The following is a 21,300-nucleotide window of genomic DNA, read 5'->3' as shown; positions in this document are numbered from 1 at the left end:
AAAAATACTATAGTAGATGTCTATTATATTCTCACTTCTCAATATTCAAAACATATCGTGATATCGAAGCAATGATTAAAAAGATAAGAAAGACGAATATGTCCAAGTCGGTCACAATTGTAATTTCCATTGTTGGCTGCGCCGTGTTGACTCAGCTCGTGTCCCACTATGAGCATTATCGTTCACCACCAGGCACAAGCCACTTCTATATAAACCCAACCTCGTATACAACCTAATCCTACCTTCAAAAATGGCCACCAAGATCTCATTCTTCCTCTCATCCCTTGCAATCTTAGCAGCTCTGCAACTGTCGTCAGCAGTCGACTACTCCGTCACAAACCGGGCAGCAGCCACCCCCGGCGGTGTTAAGTTCAATAACGTCATTGGAGCGGCATACACCACTCAAACTCTCCGTTCCGCCACAAGCTTCATATGGACCACATTCCAACAAAGTACTGCTGCTGACAGAAAGAACGTAGCACGAGTAAACGTGTTCATTGATGACATGGATGGTGTTGCCTACACTTCTGGCAATGAGATCCATGTCAGCGCGAGGTATATTCAGGGTTATTCCGGTGATGTCAAGAAAGAGATTACCGGAGTACTCTACCACGAGATGACTCATGTATGGCAATGGAATGGAAACGGTCAAGCTCCGGGAGGATTGATAGAGGGAATTGCGGATTACGTGAGGCTGAAGGCTGGGTATGTTCCTAGCCATTGGGTTCGGCCAGGGCAAGGTAACAAATGGGACCAAGGGTACGATGTGACAGCTCGGTTTCTAGACTATTGTAATGGTCGTAGACGTGGGTTCGTGGCTGATCTCAATAAGAAGATGAGGAACGGCTATAATGACGGTTATTTCGTGGACTTGCTAGGGAAGTCAGTTGCTCAATTGTGGGCTGAATACAAAGCTTAAGGGTGCAAGCATTGAGAATCATTATATATAAACTAAAAAAAGATAATTATTAAACTTCTATGCATTGTATTTTAACAATAATTATGATAAAACTGGTTGATGCATACAATGTTCAATAAAAATAAAAAGGTATTATATTCCTTTTATATATATATATACCTCTGTTCACTTGGATCCTATTCAAACAAATGATTACTTATTCCCTAAGTCATAAAAAGTTTAACTTTAAAGTTCATTTTGAGGGCATCCACAATCCATTTAACTCCATAGAGTTCAATGGATTGCCACATCATCATTCTACAATCCATAAAACTCTATATTTTTCTCTACAATGCATTAAACTCTATAAAGTTTAATAGAATGTAATAAAATATAATTTATAGTACATATTTAAGAATTAAAACTTTCATTTTTCCCATTGAAGAGTTCAATGGTTATTGAACTCCAAATTCATTGAATGCCAAGGTGATATCTCACAATGGAAGAGTTTCATCCATTGAATGACACATGGACTTGTCACCTCATTCAACTCTTCCATTGAACTCACCATTGTGGATGCTCTAAAAGCTTAATTCATACACTTAATGCATGTACAAGAGGAGTCACAACATGGAATGGTTGAAATGATCTATTTTACTTTTTTGACTGCATACCACTTCAATTGAGATCCACTTCTAGTTGGAGTGTTTAAATCTATATATGATTGTTTAAAGAGTGAATTGCAACATTGATCTTACGGTATCTTAAAAATGTACTTTAAGTCCAATTTTTTCTTTTGTGCATAATAGGTCAAAAATTTAACATATCATATAGATTTGGTCCCTCAAATTAGTGTTCGTCTAAAGCATCTTGTTAAGTTTCACGTGTCTTTAAAAATGATGGGCATATTCGTATTTATATGTCTTTACACAACAATTAAATAAACCTACCATCTCTCTCTCTCTCTCTCTCATCTTGCTTATTTGATTTTCATAACTAGAAGATACAACCACCGCCGACAATCAAAAGCAACACCACCAGACCAGTCAATGTCGTTGTTGCCCGCATTGTTGGAATGTTGCTCTGCTCGCTGGAACACTACCTACTCGTTAGAAAGCCTCCTCCTTGCTATAAGGAGAACCCCTCTCTCAAATCTGAAAATGTGATGAGGTTTCAGGTCTACGAGTTTCATATATCACCAGAACCACTGACGTTAGGGTTACCGGAGATCTAAGGTTTATATGACGAAGTTGTGCATCTGGTGAAGACGAAGGGCGGCAGAGAAGTTCCAATTCTGAAAACCACAAACATTTATCTATATCTCCATCGATTTCCGATGTGTATTCAATGCACTAGTTTTAAATTTATAAATTCAATTCTATATCAACTAGCTTTCACACACTAGACAATGTACCTAATTATGAAATAGTATAGTTGTAACCTTGAAAAGTTGTCAAAGGTTTAGGGAACGATAGTGAATTAACCTTAGAACTTTTTATTATAGGTTATACTAAATAAATGAAAGCAATAAGGGGGTGGGGGGGTGGGGGGGGGGGGTCTTATTATAAACTCTCAAGCAAATAAATAGCTAAACTAACTAGAATAACTGATTAGAAACGAATCACTTCAAGTACTTTGGTTTAGATTTGACTGCATTTGAAATGTTGGTTAATTACTAAATGTAATGGTTATTTATTCATTATTCACTAATTCTTAAATTGATTCGTGTATTTGGTCCATACATGAATACTAATGACTCAAAGAAGTTTTAATTTCATTATCATGCCATTAATTATCCTTGAATTTATTTTTCAATTTGCATCATGCAAGATTCGATTTTTGTCAATCCTAAAGATTATTAGAATTAAATCATGCTAATAATGGTCATCTAAAACATGCTCGCGCTTGAAAGTTCACAACTTTATTAACCTAACCTTAGGTTTTGATCCAACACTAGTCACAATTATTTTAAGGTAATAAAACCACTATGATTCAGGAAAATATAATTAGATTTGTCTTCTAATCACATAGACTTAGCAATAGTTAATAATGTAACGATCTTTAACACATATAAATCTTCAATCAAACTTACACAATAAATTAAATAAAAATAAATGATCCAAAGAGCAATTTAATCCAAAATATCAATGATTCATCTAACTTAAACACTAAGCAAAAGGTTTGAACACCCTAATTCCGAAAGTAAAAACTCAAATAGAAACAATTAGAATGCTAATGATGGTCAAAACAATAAACCAAATTATTCCTATCATTAATCAACTCTCAAATCCTTCAAATCTTTGCTCCATATCAGTTTAATGACTCTCCAACCACCTTCTGGGCCCCTTAAAATGGTAGTTCTAAAGTTTCTTGCCGCACAAGTTAAAGTGGATTGTAAGATATCTTGTTAGGGTTAATTTTCACATCTATTTATAGATTTCCACGACACCACAAGGCGGTAATGGCTTTGTCGCATCGTGATAATGAGAATCCATAATGAAACCAAACTTGTCGGCTTGGAAAAAAATAATTTTTTATTTTTCGAAAAGACGCGACCCGTATCATGAAGGGGCGCGACACACCTCTTACATAAATTTAAAACTTTATAAGAGCCTTTTGTTCCAAATAATATAAAAATATATCATAACATAATAAGATAATTCCATAAAAGTATGTCTAAATTAGGCGTTATCAATTTCGTTTTCAGTAGGTTTTTAATTTCTAAAACCCCATATTCGACGAGCTAGTATTCAGTAGTATGTGTTCATCTTTTTTATAGATTGTTTGCACATGTGGATAGTTTGGGTTTTCCAAAAACCGTAATCGATTATGTTTTCATTTTTGTTTCTAGTAAGTTTGTAGATCTGGAATAGTCGACTTTTTTCAACTATGGTAGATTAGGGTTTTCATCTATTGAATTAAGTTCACCCATGACAAATTAGTGTTCTAAAACTTTTAGATTTTGATTAAGGTCTTTAATCTTTGTTCATCCATGACATATCTCGAATTTCTGATGGTGGTGGAAGTAGAACGGATGAAGTGAAAGTTGGTGGTGGTGTGTCTAAAATGGTGGTCTGCAGATAATGATGAACCGGTTGATCATATAGAGAGAAGGAGAAGACGATAAAGAGGGGCGGATGGTGGTGATAATGTGGTAGTAAGTTGAAGGATTTTCCTTTTAACTTTTTAATCATTAAAACATCAAAATAACTATCTGAAAGGACCAAAATGCCACTAACTTTTAAAGACATGTGGGACTTAACGGGATGGTTTATATGAAAATTAACTCGGGGGACCAGATCTCCATGGAAGTTTCAGTTTTGGACAGACCATGAGAATAAAAAAAAAATAGAATCAAATTGCACATTTCTGGATACAAGAGGGACCAGTTTTATAATTTGCTCATATTTAAAAAAGTACCTTTTAACAAAACTCATACCATATTAAAATTATATTTTTCTGTTGCATCCTATATCTTACAAGGGTTCACACCTTCGTTCCTTCAGGTAACTAGCAGTTCTGTTGCCCCCATTTTCCTACTAGGATTCATCATCTCCTAGTTTGAAAGTTTGTTTAGTAATAGAATCCATGTTGAAATTGCAGTGGATAAGGAAAAACAAATCTTTAATGGTTAATTGACCATAAAAGAATTATTTGAAGAGCCAGACTCTAAGTCATCAGTGAGCATGTTTGTAGCATCTGTTGAGATGTTGGGACAGGTGGTAAGGGCTTAAGATTTTTATGTTACATAAATATAAATGATGTATTGATGTATAAGATGTAACAATTAAGTACAATGTGGAATGATGATGGCAACTTTCTTGAAGACGTAACAATTAAGTAGAATGTGGAATGATTATGACAACTTTCTTGCGGAAATAATATATCAACCTAGTCTAAATGAGAGAGCAAGGAAATATAGTACTGTTGCATTAGGTGTCTAAGCCCATACTATAATTTGTATACACTTGAATTGATAATAACGTTTTTTTGGGTTGCCTTCAAACCTGACAATTGAATAAGGATGACTGTTGGAGAGAGAGAAAAATGATTTATTAATTTAATACTTGGCTAATAAATTAATTAGAAATCAAAATAAATGATTTATTAATATATTATGGAAATAATGTACTAATTGGAAATCATATTGTTTGATTAATATTTAATCAAAAATTAATTTGGAATTAATTTTGGGATTAAATGAATTAATTGAAACTGTAGGGACTAAAGTTGACAATGTTTAATAGTTGAGCATAGGGCTATTCTAGAACATCCCTATAGTGAGTGAACGAATTATAGAGTGTCCTAGGGTTTCCATGGGCTCTAAGGGTGCATTGGATGCCTTAGGGAGGAAGTTAACAGATTAAGGTTATCTTGGATACACTTGCCTAATCCAATACATTCCTAAAACATATATAAACCCTCATTAGGGTTGGATTTCGTCCATGCATCCTCAAGAAGTCTTAGAGCCGAAATTCTTCTCTATTCTCTCTCTCTCTCTCTCTCTCTATATATATATATATATATATATATATATATATATATATATATATATATATAGTAATCATTGGTTACTAGGTTTGTTTGTGAGCCATTAGAGGCGCAACAGTTGTGGCGCTTGTTACTGAAGGTCTTTCAAGCAAGGATTTTAGATTTTTATTACAATATAACAATCAAGGTTTGTATTTTAATTTTTATTATATGAATTTCCACTATAATATAAAGAACCTAGGGTTTCTTCTTTTGCATTCAATTTTGCATGTTCAACTAGTGAAAACCTAGATCCTTAATTTAGGGTTGCATGAACACATAAAATTTATAGTTATGCTCAAGACCCATCAGTGGTATCAAAGCCTACATTTTTTTTTTCAGTTGAACTTGATGCAATTGTGAATCATTCAAAGAAGAAGGGAGCATAATTGTCATTCTATTCATAGAACTCGACGAGTTCATGTTTGGAACACGGCGAGTTGGTCCAACTCGACGAGTGCATTGCTCTAACTCGACAAGTTGGCCAATCAGATCCCAGATTTTTGGCTTTGACATATCTTTCATGGATTTGATTAGGATAATCACCTTAATTTCGTTTTCATGGCTTAAAATTGGTAAATTAAATCAACAATCTTATATCCTTATCATGAATCCATGATTAGGTTAAAAAATTTTATAAAGACAAAATTAACTTATTAATTTAATTATTAAAAAGGATTTAACCTAGTATTTTTCAAGAGTTTTAAAAATACCCCCTCGGTTTCGGAATTTAAAATTTAATTAAATAGTTTAATTTCGAAATCTTATATTCTAGAACCCTAGTATTTTAAAAAAGTTTAAAGTTCATCCTTATGGATGTTATTTATAATTTAGTTAATTGTTAATTAAAAGATAATTAATAAATCCATAAAGGGTTTCAATTTAATTAAATTAAATGTTTAACTTATTAAATGATTAAACCCCTAGTATTTTAAAAGTTTAAAATACACCCTTATATTATATGTCTCATTAAAGGTTTAATATTACTATATATACATACATACATATATATATATATATATATATATATATATATATATATATATATATATATATATATATATATATATATATATATATATATATATATATATAAGATGAGTCAGTCGAACCGCTAGTACGCCTCATTCATGAAGCTGGTCTATAAGAGGAGTTTAAGGAAGCGGCCTATAAAATGACCGTCATTGGGTATCCATTCTTACCCATCGCTCTCTTGACTAGTAGAGGTTCGTTAGCCGAACGGATTTGGTAGGAATCTAAACTCTCATTAAAAGTATAATGAATTATAAAGTAACTAAACCATTTTCTAAAAAATCCTATTGTTAGCTACTTTAAGAAAAATGTGAATTTGATGCCAACCCATGAAATTGCACATTGCACTTTATTGGTTGTTAGTGGAGCATTTGTGATTAACTAGAACACTAATATGGACTAATATTGTTGGCAATGGGTGTCTTGGAAATTATCGTTGATCGATGGAGCGTGTACGGTTAACTGAAACATTGATTGGGTGATAAATGACATCGAGAGTACCAAGCTAATTTGCATGGTTATTTATATCTTGTTTGTGATCCTCGACATCTCAGTCACAAAGTGAGAGCATAATCCAGATTACACATGCCATTGAATAGTTCAATGAATCTCAAAGATCTAGGAGTTTCATTAGATCGAAACTCGTAAATGCTTACCTACCTAAAATAGATTCGAATTTGATTACGGCATCCTTCTTCAGAATTTGAATCGAAAATATGGATCCTATCCTTAATTTGAATTTTTGGGTTAGTAATTAAGGATTAAAATCAACTAACTTGAATTCTCTTGTCTCCTTTTATAGATTTCAAGTTCAGACATCAATGGTCTTCCTTATCCTTTTGGAAATGTTTTTCCTTTTCAATCTAAAGATGATGTTCCACAAGTTGATAAAGATGAAAGAACATTCCCTTCTTAAAATAGTGTAACTGGAAATCATGCTTCTCCAACTCTTCCTCCACATCCTCTAGTGATTCTCCCTGGCCCACATTTTCTTCAACTTGAAAAGTTCAAGGTTACGTAAAGCCTTGTTGGCATGCAAATACCTAGATGGAAATTTTGTGTTTGCACATGTTCTAAACATGAGGTCGCACACTGATAGATTGGGAATGTTGAGTGTCGTTTTCCTAAAGGAGTTGGCTATTGACTTGGTTCTTCATTCACTTCCTTAGCCATGTAGTCATTTCATGAATGACTACTATAAGACTGACAACGACGTGACCCTAATTGATCTGACATACTTGCTAATTGCTACTTAAGCAAAAATGATGAAGAGAACTCATCAAGCTAATGTTTCTGAAGGATCTATCTCCTAGGTTTCCATGGACATCGACAATGGCAAGACAGTCCAGAAAAGGCTTCTCATCCCAATAGAAAAGGATCAACCAAGGTCAAATTGTTTGACCATATGTTAAAGAGAAAGGCTAATTCTGAGATAGTCCCATGTACCATTCCTGAAGAGTTCATATGTTTCTATTCCTAATTGAAGGACATTCGATGCGAAGCTGTCCTGTCTACCTGAAAGATCGCAAAGATAAGAAAGTCAAGTTGTATGGCTCTACTTCAGGTAAATCCATTATCTAACCCCATTAAGTTCCTATTCATAGATTCTTAATACATGATGTGATAGTCACATTTTGCTGTTATGCAGAATCTAAGAGATAGAAGGAAGCTTAAGAAGAGCGAGCTGAATCTGATCGTGAGAGATAGATTTCAAATGCATGGTTCGAGGATCAGATTTTTGAGTTGCTGCTTAGGAGTTATGATAAATTAATAGATTTCTTAGAAAATGTCTAGAAACATAATTTTTATATTTGTGTTGTAAGGAAAAAGTTTTTCGCATTTTATTGATAAAGTGAATCTTTGTTACCTTATATATTCTTACAATGACATTTATGAAAATTGGTGATGATATTTCTAACAATGATAAATATTGATTTGATTCTTAGTTATGTCGTTTCTGGAAATATAATAATCAACCAAGTGAATAGGAATTCTCATCACCCAAGTTTCAATTAGAAAGAAACCTGGAGTCATACAATTTGATTGTTTGATGTATGAGAATCTTGATCTTTGGAAGATTAAGACTAATTCGTTGATCACATGTTTATGTGAGTCAAAGTGAAGGACTAATGGATCTAGTAGATATTGATGTGGACTATTTAGAAACACCAAAAAGGATGATAAGTTTATTCTTCATGATTTACTGATGGTTCAGTAAATATGGTTATACTTATAAGATTAAGTGTAATTCTGATTCTTTGAAAGGTTTCAAAGAATTGCAGAACGAATATGAAGAATCTATTAGGCAAAAAGATAAAGTTTTTTTCCAATCTGAAAGGAAAGGAGAGTACTTTAGTATCATGTTTTATGATCATCTTAATAATTATGTAACTATGTCACAATTGATCCTCGAAGGATATCTTAATGAAAGTGTCTCAACTAAGAAGAGGAATCGGATATTGTTGAAATAGTTTAATCAAGAGATGAGTCGTACTTCATTTCCGAATCAAGTTTTAGAGTCACACTCTAGTAAATTCGAATCGTATCTTGAAGCTTATTCCAAACTAAGTAGGTTGATAGCACCTCATGATATGTGGAGTAGAATAGGTTTCTTACTCTAGCACATTTGAAATTGGTAGTTCTGATGTTTTTGGTTATAACAAAGATAAACTAAGACCAATTAAGTGAAGTGTTTTCTTGGTAAGAATACGCAATAACTTTTTGAATATTTGCTTTAGTTCATCAAGGAATGTTCCTTTAAAAAAGATACTTATATGTCAAGAAGATAGTGGGAGTCTTATTGATCTTGAAGAGTTTCAAGAGTTAATAAATAATAAATCTTTTAGTAATCACTAGCACACGAAGAAAGGTTTACAACCTCTCGTGTTGACACATTCTTGTTTCTGTGCACCTTCTAGTTGAGTTAGCAATTCTTATGACTTCCATTGCTCTCATTTAACTTTAGAAGGCAGAGCACGTTGGTCAATGATAGTAAGTTGATCAATACGGATGAGGTGTTTGACAACATGGAAGCATCGGTTGGCTCTTGTGCTACTAGAAGGCAAGAAATTAAGAATAAACAAAGTTCAGTCCATGAAAGGAAAACAAAATTTGATTTTGGGTTTTTGTCCCAAACCTTATCTTATGATTGTAGGTTGGAAGTGACAAATTCACATGGATAGGAACATATACACTATAAAATCTATGTATTAAAAGGTTTCGCTCCAATTAATGAAAATGATTATGAGGTAATACTTTTGCTTATAGACTTTAAAGATTTGATAAACGTCATTATGGTTAGTATTTGTGATAATTGCATTATCAAATTCATATATGATTACGAAATCTCTTTTCATAGTTTGAATTGTGAGAAATTGCAAGAAATAGCTTGAACGTTCATGACTTATTGTTATAAGTTCTAAATGGGTTAAACACACACATATGCTCTCTAATGAAAGGTATATGAGCTTGAGAAGTCTAGATGAAGACTTATAAAAGCATCATGTATCAGAAATCTGAATTTTAGTGAGAAGTGAAGATCATTGATTGTACAAGTCCAGTTGATTTTTGGGTATATGTCAAAGCTAGTGGGAGCATAATCATTATGCAGGAGTGAGCATAGTTGTTGTGTTGATGGGAGCATAGTAGTTATGCTTAGTGCAACAAGTTAGCAATACTATTTGTAGGAAACAAAGGTTACAAATTTGAGGGTTGCAAAGTTAAAAATTGTTTCGCTATAGAAAGTTATAAATGAGCTAAGCAGTTATCGCGGTCGGAATTTCAATAGTAGTCACATGCCGCTATTTGAAATCGCGGTTATCGCGGTCGTATAGCAGTGGTATAGCGGTTTTTTAATGTTATGTACAATTTATATTATATATTTATATAAAATTTATATATAAGATTATTAATACTATATAGAATTAATACCATAAATAATCATATAAAAACATAACATAATCTATATATAATATTCTAATATATTAATATGGACACTAAAAAGTGTCAAAATGTCATCGCAACTTATGTCGTTCGTGGTTTCTAAGTATTGATACAAATGAGAAAAGGAAGTTGTCATTCATTGCTTTGTAGTTTGTAATTAATTATATTTATTATTTGGACTTATTAAGACAAAAAGTGTAGTGGACTAGTTACAAAAAATAAAGATTTAATATTGAAATAACACACAATCGTTTTTTTCTTTGTTACAGTAGCCCAATGTGTACGAAATTGTAAAAGTGGGTGTAGCGTCGCTATAACGCTGATGAGGTTCACGGTAAATAGCAGTCAATAGCGCCACTATTAACGACATCACTATTTGCAAATGCTATTTCAAAATAGCGGTTCAGTAACACCGCAAAATGCTATAGCGCCACTATGGCACTGCTATAGCACACTATTGATAGCATAGTAGATGAGAGAGCACTTATACTTCATTTAAAATCTAAAGGTTTAGATTGAATAATTTTAATGGAACTTATTCAAGAGCATATATGAATATCGTGTTGAAGTGATTCAGCATAGGCAAATTCGATATATGAAGATATTATAGCAAGCGACTGATCAAGTATCGTGTCTTTATGTAAGACATTATGTGTCGAATCCCATATGCTTCAGATATAGGATTGATTACATATGCTATAATATTCTCTTGGTCTTATTTTTCAAATGACTAGGGCATTGAGAGAGAAAAACGACTAGAACAAGATATGATTAAACTTGTTAAACAATTATCAGGAACAATTTGAGGGTCGCTGAAGATTGGTTTCTTGTGGACAGTTAAAAGTATAGTAATATTTGGATGGACCATATTGACATGTTTTTTATTGGGATAATTCTTGATCAGAATTGGTAGTCATATGGGAATATGGAAATGTTTTCATAATGGTACTTGGTTATTATTATCTACATGTGAGTTAGAAACTTTAATGTAAGGAAGGTATTCAAGAATTCTATCTTGAATTTGAGACTTTATATCCATGAAATTTTTTTAAGTAATAAAGTTTCAATGGAGTGTTTTGTGACATCGTTAGCAAAGTCTTTGATATTTTTAGGCCATGTCGTCACAAAAGGATATTGCATGAAAGGTTAGACTCTAACACATTTAGTGGTGACAAGAATTTGGAAGTCTCACACTTGTAATAAAGATTTGGAATTGTGATATGAGCATCATTGGAGTTATGTCCAATTGATATGTTCACAAAAGAAGGACCATAAAGAGACATAGTATGCATGTTTGGAACATGGCATGACTGATGTTGAATTCAATTATTTAGTTGACTAATCGATACATTATACAATTAATAAAGTCTAATTAATGTGGTGATTAAATAAAAGGAGTTTTATTTATATTCAATACTTTTGAGACCATAGTGAATTAGGTTATTATTGTGTTTCCCTTCGCATGTTTTACTTCCTTAATAATTGGATTATTCAAAACATCCACAGCCGATCATACTTTTGGAAGTAAGTAATGAATTAAGAGTGTCATGAATCAGACTGTACATTGTCTAAGGGGTTAGACATAGCAATGGTTTGCTGTAGTATTCATGTGTACTTTTGAAATGGGGATATAAGTATTGGATAAACCCACGCTTAACGAACTACTTCATGGATTTCATCAAGAGTAATTTTGAGGCGATAATCTCTTATATTCTTGAATCAGAGAGATATGAGTTGCCATTTACAAGTCAGTTCTGCATTAATAATATGTAAACACATCAGTAACTTGATGTTATAAAATGTATTGTTGTGCGTGATTTGAAGAGTGAATAGTGCAAGCATATGAGTCGAAGTTTATCCATTCTTTTTTCCCTAACGGGGAAAAGAGATATTTTGGGCCCGTTGATGATTTGATGATGACATCTAAAGTCTTGGCCAAGCTTGGACTGAAATGATGTGTTCAATTAGTACTCCGTTATCAGTAGTCATAAATTAGAAATCAGGAAATACATATTGGATAGAGAGAATGATTATAATCCATGTCTCATGTCCATACGATATCTTGTAGAACGGTTGAATATTTGATCACTTATCAAAGGACACGTCCCTGAATAGGTCAGAGTTCGACAACAGCTTTTGGTATCTATAATTTGCTGGTCAATTTTGAAGTCATACTTGCAACTATAGTTATTAGACTTATCCAAGTGGGAGATTGTTGGATTAGGTGTCTAAGCCTATAACTATAATTGGTATGCACTTGAATTGATAGTAGCAATGTCCTTTTGGGTTGCCTTCTAACTTGACAATTGAATAAGGATAACTATTAAACAGAGAAGAATGATTTATTAATTTATTACATGGTTAATAAATTAATCAGAAATCAAAATAAATGATTTATTAATGTATGATGAAAATAATATATTAATTGGGAACCATATTGTTTAAATAAGATTTAATCAGAATTTAATTTGGAATTAATTTTGGGATTAAAGGAATTAATTGAAACTGTAGGGACAAAAGGTGTCATTCTTCAATAGTTGAGCATTGGGCTATTCTAGAACATCCCTATAGTTAGGGAAAAATTCTAGAGTGTCCTTCGGTTTCCTTGTGTCACGACCCAAAAAATCAAGGGTAAAAATTTCATTTTTAATATAACTAAAACATTGATACCATTTAATTCAAACATTTCAAATCATAGTCAAGTAAATCATTTATCAGAGTTTATCCCAAAATCATTCATTGCGGAAATCGTAGGTGTGTGCACTGCGATCAATCTGAGCCCTTCCTATCCAAAATGATGATACCTGAAACTATAAAAAAACCTGTAAGCACGAGGCTTCGTGAGTTTCCCAAAGCATACCACACTAACAATCCACATATCACAAGAAAATGCAGCAGGATGCGATGAGTTCTTCTGGTCTGCACCAATAGACAATGCTGATGAAACGAAAGGCCTATCTCAGAAAACCTCATGGAGGGTGAAAGGTAGATTCGTACTAGAACCACTAAACGAGCCTACAAAATATGATGTGCCAAGAACAAGTGGAACCAAAACATCATTGGGCGAATCGGTACAAACTGACAGTGAAACATCTTCAACAAAGAGTGAAAACCATGCTCATGCTTCAAAGAAAAAGGCCAACATCCACAAAAATCCAAAACAGGTTACAGATCAAAAACACCAACGAAATCTGAGATACAAGAAGAATCTCTCAGAAAGAAAACAGTTTTGGATATCACAAAATCCTCACTATGTCAGGAACGTGAGGAAGCATACGGCATAAGAGGAATCAAGGAACCGAAAGGGTAGTTTCGGTCCCACGACTGAAAGGAACCGAAAGGAGAGTTTCGGTCCTCAGAACAATATCAACCGAAAGAGCAGTTTCGGTCCTCAACCCAATATCAACTGAAAGAGCAGTTTCGGTCCTCAACCTGATATCAACTGAAAGAGCGGTTTCGATCCTAAACCCAATATCAACCGAAAGAGCAGTTTCGGTCCTCAACTCAATAGCAACCGAAAGAGCGATTTTGGTCCTCAACCCTACAAGTTCAATCAGACGAACAGAAGATCCAATGTCACTTCTAAACCCAAATCTTCTCATTCTAATTCTTAACCTTTAAAAGATTTAAAGGGGAAAGGAAAGCTCTATCCAGAAGATGACAGACGTCCAAAAGAAATCCAAAAGAAGGCTGACGTTAAAATCTCAAAACCTACGACTAATGAACCTAAGCCAACCAAGATTAAAGTTTTTACAATAAAAAGAAAACATGAAACAACTTTGATTAAACGTACTTATTTAGTTGATATTTGTTTTACTATTCCCTGTCCTGTAAAAGGCTCACAAGGACCCAATAAATTTTGGGTTCCTAAATATGCTTAGTATTTTGCAGGTTATCCGTATCGAGCAGTTTGACGAAGAATGGTATATTGATAGTGGCTGCTCGCGTCACATGATAGGAAGGAAGGAAGAACTGAGGAATTTCGATCTCTCAAGGATGGTGGTATTGTGAAGTATGGTAACAACTCATATGGAGCTATCAAAGGCTATGGAATGATTACGAATGGTGATTTCTCAATAAGAAAGGTCGCATATGTTGAAGGGCTCCAACACAACCTTATCAGCATATCACAACTGGTAGTTGGAACCGGATTGAAGGTATCGTTTGATGATCAAGGATCAGAAATAGTCGAGAAGAAATCCAATAACATTTTGCTGAAATCGAAGCGAAAGGGGGAAATGTACCCTTTAAACCTCAACCCAATTCAAGGTAAACCAGCAGTTTGCTTACTCACGAAGGCTCACTCATACGAAAGTTGGTTATGGCATCGAAGACTCTCATCGTAATTTCAAGGATATCAACAAGCTGGTTTTAGGAGATCATGTTCGAAGTCTTCTAGTTCTCAAATTTGACAAAGAACATCTATGCGCATCTTGTGAAATGTGAAATCAGAGTAGACAAAGTCATCCCTCAATTATCAATACAAAGGTGATTAAACCATTGGAGCTATTGCACATCGATCTGTGTGGTCCCTCTTCTATTGAAAGCATCGGTGGAAACAAGTACATACTGGTCATAATGGACGATTTCTCTCGATTCACATGGGTGTTCTTCTTGAAGCAAAAATCTGAGGCTACTCCAAAGCTCAAGCTCTTCATAAAATAGGTAGAAATTCAACTAAGGAAAGTTGTTTGTAACGTAAGAAGCGACAATGGCTTGGAATTCAAAAAGAAAGATTTTGAAGATTTTCTTGCTGAGAAGGGAACGATTCACAATTTCTCCGCCCCTTTTACTCCACATCAGAGTGGTATCGTTGAAAGGAGAAATCGATCTCTGTGTGAAGCAGCTCGAACGATGTTGTGCTTCGCATCCTTACCTTTATATTTCTGGGCTGATGCAATTGCTGCTGCTTGTTATACTCAGAACATATCATATCTAAACAAGCGATTCTCTATCACTCCTTACGAGATCTTGAATAATCGCAAACCGAATGTGAAATTCTTTCATGTGTTCGGTTCAAGATGCTTCATTTTCAACTCTAAAGAGAATCGAAACAAGTTTGATGTTAAGGATGATGAAGGAATATTCTTAGGTTACTCACTAAATTCTAAGGCATATAGAGTTCTAAACAAGCGCTCTAAGAAGTTTGAAGAAACATATTATGTAACTTTTGATGATAGCTATGTTAAGAAAATGAAGACAGTCGAAGATGCAATGCAGGAAATTTTTCCAAAGACAAGTCACGTTACAGCCTCTATTTCAAATCTTTTCGAGCAATATATGCTTCTTTTGATGAACCTCAAACGGCAATTTATTCTGAATCAACGGCGAAAGACAACAAGCTTGATAGTCTAAAGCAAATTATGAATGATGCTGCTGAAAGGATGGATGATGATCAACCAAAAGCAACTGAGAGGCCAGACATAAGCGAACCTTTAAATGACCGTCCTAATGTCCAGGGGGAGGGTCCGGTTCTACAACACGATCAAGACTCTTCATTCCAGGGGGAGAACTTAAAGTCACAATCATCAAGCTCTACAGAAAGTCCAAACGAAGGAGAAGATACTCATCCAGAATCCAAACAGGCATCATCCTTCGAGGAGGAGAACACCAATGTAAATGACAACGACATTCTCTCAGAATTGGAAGAAGAAATTAATGCCGAATTGGATCCCTCTTATGATCCAAATTACCCACCGCTTGTTAAATGGACCAATGATCATCCACATAGTCAAATTATTGGGGAATCTGAAGAAAAGGTGTTAACTCGATCCCTATTCAAAGCAAAACAAGTTGCACTCTTTTCTCAAGTAGAATTTTGCATGTTCAACTCCTTTGTTTCCAAAGTTGAACCAAAGACTGTTAATTTAGCACTTGATCATTCTGACTGGGTTCAAGCCATGCAAGATGAGTTGAATGAGTTTGAAAGAAACAAAGTATGGCGTCTTATTCCAACTCCAAAAGATGCTTCGGTTGTCGGTCTCAAATGGGTATTCAGAAACAAGATGGATAAGGAGGGGAACGTTGTAACGTCCCAAAATTCAAGACTAAAAATTTCTTTTAATAAAGTATCACTTAAAGTAAAATCATCATTTCAAAACATAAAAAGAGTATTAGTTTTCAAAACACATGTTCATTATCAGAGTAAAACATTCCCAGGCTGACTAATCTATGGTGTGTGCCATGTAATCATCCCGAACTCCATCATCCGCTACCGGAAGTACCTGAAACCAAAACTGAAAGCCGTAAGCACGAAGCTTAGTGAGTTCCCCCACCTTACCACATACCATGCAAAACCATATACTTCACATACTGGGCCACACCCGCTATCCTGGGCCTCGCCCTCTACTTTGGGCCTCACCCGCTACAACGGCCCCGCCGCTCCAGGCCCCGCCTGGCTTCGAGCCCCGCTCGGATATAGATCTGTTTCACTTAGGCCTCGCCTGTCACAGGGCCTCGCCCACTAACATATAATAGCACATAAACATATCACATAACATTACATAAACTAAACATATACTAGCAACTCTTGCTCTAAGGCCTCGCCTATCTCTGGGCCCCGCCTGTGTCCTGCTACTGATGAGTCATGGAACCTCGTCCATACTCCTACTGGTAGTGAGATACGGGCCCAACCCATCCTCACTCCTTTCCTAACTTGGGCCTCGCCTCTGCTCTGCTGCTACTGAGATGTGGAACACCATCCACACTCTGCTATTGGTGATATACGGGACCTCGCCCACACTCACCTCCCTACCAGGCACATACAAGTATCACACAGATAACAAGTATAAACTATCACATAAACAGCTCCTTGGGTACCCGCCCTCTATCATTGGACCTCGTCCGAATATCATACTAGCATATTGTGCCTAGGGCTAACCCCCGGGTCTTCTACTCATAACTACATGGGCCGACATTGTGGCCGTAGTCCCATTCATACAAAGGGAAACTCACCTGATACTGCTGAACTGCTGCTGCTAATCCCTTTGCCCACTACCTGACCACTGACTCCGAACTGCTGCTCCACTAGCTCCCCGAGCTACCAACATCAACATAACACTTAGTCTAACTGACCTTCAAAGGTCAACCAAGTCAACTCTTGCCAAAGTCAACGTCCTGGTCAAATTCAACCTTCCAGGTCAACCCTACTCATCGAGTCACCCTACTGACTCGCCGAGTTCATAAGTCCAGAGTCCTTCTACTCGCGACTCTACTCGCCGAGTCAGCCCCTGACTCGCCGAGTCTACTAATTCCCGATTCCTGTCCTGTCCAACTCACTGAGTCCTGGCTCGACTCGCTGACTCGAGACTTAACTCGAAGGGTTTGGGACCACGCGACCTAACTCGTCGAGTCTAAGAACAGACTCGCCGAGCACACGACAATCTTCATCCAACTCACCGAGTTGTTCATCCAACTCGCCGAGTTCATGCTCATCTTCATCCGACTCGACGAGCTGTTCATCCCACTCTTCGAGTTCCTCCTCATCATCAAGCTACTCGCCGAGTCCACTCGAAGGACTCACCGAGTCCAATAAGAGCCACTTACATGCAGAGGACTTCCGAGTCATGCATGAACTCCAAACTGTAGATCTACCCTTCCCATGCCTATTCCCCACGTAAAGTTGCAAACTTTACGTGTAGAGAGGGAGATCTAGGCAAAATGCACCAATAACTAGGGTTTAAGACCAAGAGGCTCCAAAATCCACCCAATGGCTGATACTTTACGGGATTCTAAACCAACACAAGCATGGATCTGAGGTAGCAACCCCAGATCTGGACCTCAAGCTTGAAATTGATCTTAGGCATGGCTTAAAAGCCCCAAAACTCATAACCAAAGAAGATCTAAAGGAGGGAAACGAATTCATACCTTCCAATGCTCTAAAATGCTCCCCAAACTTGAAATCCAAAGCCACTCCTTGATGCTTCAAAGATTCCCACTTCTTCTTCTTCTTCTTCTAAATCACTCAAAAATGGCCAAAAGAATAAATCATCACAATGGAGGCTTAGGGTGCGGCGTTCTGGGTGTGAGGGGCAGTAAAGGAGCCCTAGGAAGAAGATTGAGACGTTTAAATAGGCTCCAAGCCCCGGATTTAGGGTTTTCCTTGCACAGACCAAACTCGCCGAGTCCACTTGGCCGACTCACCGAGTTGGTCACTTACTCCTCGACCCGGATCCCGCTCCGACTCGCCGACTCCTTCATTGGACTCATCGAGTCCCTCCTAAATTTAGGGTTTCCTTTACTTTCTTGGCTTTCAAAATCTTGGGTGTTACAAACGTGATCCGTAACAAAGCTCGGTTGGTGGTGAAAGGCTACTATCAGGAAGAAGGTATCGACAATGAAGAGACCTTTGCTCCTGTGCAAGATTAGAGTCGGTTCGCATCTTTCTTGCCTATGATGCACACAAAAATTTTGAAGTCTATCAGATGGACGTCAAGTGTGCCTTTCTCAACGGTGAACTTGAAGAAACTGTGTACGTTGAGCAACCGCCAGGCTTCGTGAACAAGAAGTATCCAGATCACTGCTACATACTTGACAAAGCGGTATATGGCCTAAAGCAGGCTCCCAGAGCATGGTATGAGACTCTAACTCAATTCTTAAAAATGTCTAAATTCAAACAAGGTTCGGTTGACCCAACCTTCTTTCGAAAGAGAGAAGGTAACAGATGGGTTTGAGCCATAAGAACTTTCCTATGTGCATATGCAAACCCTATTGCTTGGATCTAGGTTTCTCTAATTGAACATGCTTTGTATCCAAGACTTTGAATCATAGATCTAGTGTAAACAAACAATTTATAACATATGAAATCAGATCTAGAAGAATACCTTGAGTTACTTGCTTGAAAACTTCTTTTCCTTGGAGCTTAGAGTCATAATTGTCACTCCTCTAATGGCTTACAAACACCTACTAGCAAGAAGATGATTTGAGAGAGGGAGAGAGGTGGAAATCGGCTCTAGGGTTTACTCATGCATAGAGTGGTCGATTTCTCCAACCCTAAGGGTCTATTTATACTATGAGTTCTTAGGGTTTTACCTTAAACCCTAATTGGATAACTTAGCCTCAATGCAATCCAAAGACCCTTCTAGATAAGGCCTTGGACGATTTCTAGGATATCCATATCCTTAAAATCGTCCCTTCCCATATCCATAAGGATTCATAGACTAAAACACAACTATCACACATTTGACAATTTATGCCCTTTTATTCAATTAATCTCTTTAAGTCACCAAATTAATTCCTAATTAATTTATGACTTATATCAATCGAATAATATTATTATTCCTTTAACATATTATTCTTATAATACATTAATAATAATATCTCTTCTCTCTATATAAATCATCTTGTCAAGTTGCTATGGTGAAGGCAACCCAAAAGGACCATGCACAACCGGGTCAAGTACTTACCGAATATAGTTACAGCCTTAGACACTAATCCAACAGTCTCCCACTTGGATAAGTCTAGTAACTATAAATGTAAACACAATCCAATTAGCAATCTTAGCTCTCAAAGACGCTGTCAACTCTGATCTCATCAGTAACCTGTCCTTTAGAAAAGGGATCGTACAGTCCTCTGTTTAGATATTGTGCTGACAATCTCACGGAACTAATTGTCCAACAGTTGGTTTCTCGATCTCAGATTTATTTGACATAGAACTTAATTGAACACATCAATTCAGTCCTGACCGGGCCCAGCACATAAGTCAAATCAAATCATCGAGCGGCCGTGATATCGCTTTTACCCTCTTAGGATAGAAGTAACAGATAAACTTCGAATTATATGCATTTACTTATCCACCAATCAATTATACACAACAATGCATTTTATAACATCAATTTACTGATGCGGTTTCGCATTATCAATGCACAACCAATTAGTAAATAGTAAACCATATATCTAGGTTTTAAGACCATATGATATTATCGTCTTGCGATCACTGTTGTCACATTCCATAAAGTGATTCCAGCAAGCGCGGGTTTATTCCAATACTCAAAACTTGTTCATAAGCACTCATGAACGTTGTAGCAAACCTTTTCTATGTCTAATACCATTTAGACAATCTACACACCAATTCATGACAATCTTCATTCATATCTACTTCCAACACATAAACGATTGTGGACTATTTGGAAGTCAAAACATGCAAATTGAAACAATAGTTAAACAATTAACATAAGACAGTAACTTTACTTATAAATAATACTTCTTTATTTAATCATCAAATGTCAATTACATGTATCTATTATATGTTTCTAAAACTATCTAATCTAAAGCAATATCATCCTTAAGTCCAATGCTCCTAGCGTGCTGCAAGTGCTTAACCCTACTCAGTCCCTTCGTAAGCGGATCTGTTGGGTTATCTTCTGATGATATCCTCTTAACCATGAGGTGTCCTTCTTCTACTCGATGTCTAATAAAGTGATATTTTCTATCGATATGCCGAGATCTACCATGATCCCTCGGTTCCTTGGTCAAGGTAACTGCTCCTTGATTATCACAGAAAATTTCCATAGGCTCCTTTATGGCGGGCACAACTCCAAGGTTACCAATGAAGTTTTTCAACCATATCGCCTCCTTTAACGCTTCGCTCGCTGCAATATACTCTGATTCGCAAGTTGAATCAGCTACAGTTTCCTGCTTGGAACTTTTCCAAGTTACTGCTCCTCCATTTAGGTTAAAAACTCAGCCCAACTGCGAACGGTAGTTGTCTTTGTCGGTCTGGAAACTGGTGTCACTATACCCTCGTACCTTTAAGTCATCGCTCCCTCCGAGGACTAGAAACCATTCATTGGTTCTCCGAAGGTACTTAAGAATATTCTTAACCACAATCCAATGAGCTCTGCTAGGGTTCCCTTGATATCTACTGACCATGCTCAAAGCAAAGGCCACATCAGGGCGAG

At 36.1% G+C, this 21,300-nt stretch overlaps 1 protein-coding gene across 1 annotated transcript; it reads left to right on the top strand.

Annotated features, from left to right (window-relative positions):
- The first annotated feature begins 229 nt into the window (after window positions 1-229).
- LOC145076840 (uncharacterized) lies at window positions 230-1,073 on the top strand. The gene has a single exon (XM_079022641.1). It carries the CDS (start codon window positions 251-253, stop codon window positions 917-919), a length of 669 nt encoding a protein of 222 aa, XP_078878767.1. The 5' UTR covers window positions 230-250; the 3' UTR covers window positions 920-1,073.
- The last annotated feature ends 20,227 nt before the right edge of the window (window positions 1,074-21,300 follow it).

The sequence above is a fragment of the Lactuca serriola genome, chromosome 9 (genome assembly GCF_051521515.1).
Source record: "Lactuca serriola cultivar US96UC23 chromosome 9, Lser_US96UC23_V15, whole genome shotgun sequence".
Taxonomy (NCBI): domain Eukaryota; kingdom Viridiplantae; phylum Streptophyta; class Magnoliopsida; order Asterales; family Asteraceae; genus Lactuca; species Lactuca serriola.
This window is presented reverse-complemented; position numbering and strand designations above follow the sequence as displayed.

What these genes read in the sequence shown, in the direction of transcription:
- LOC145076840 (XM_079022641.1), top strand. Translation starts at nt 251, where the DNA reads ATGGCCACCAAGATCTCATTCTTCCTCTCATCCCTTGCAATCTTAGCA.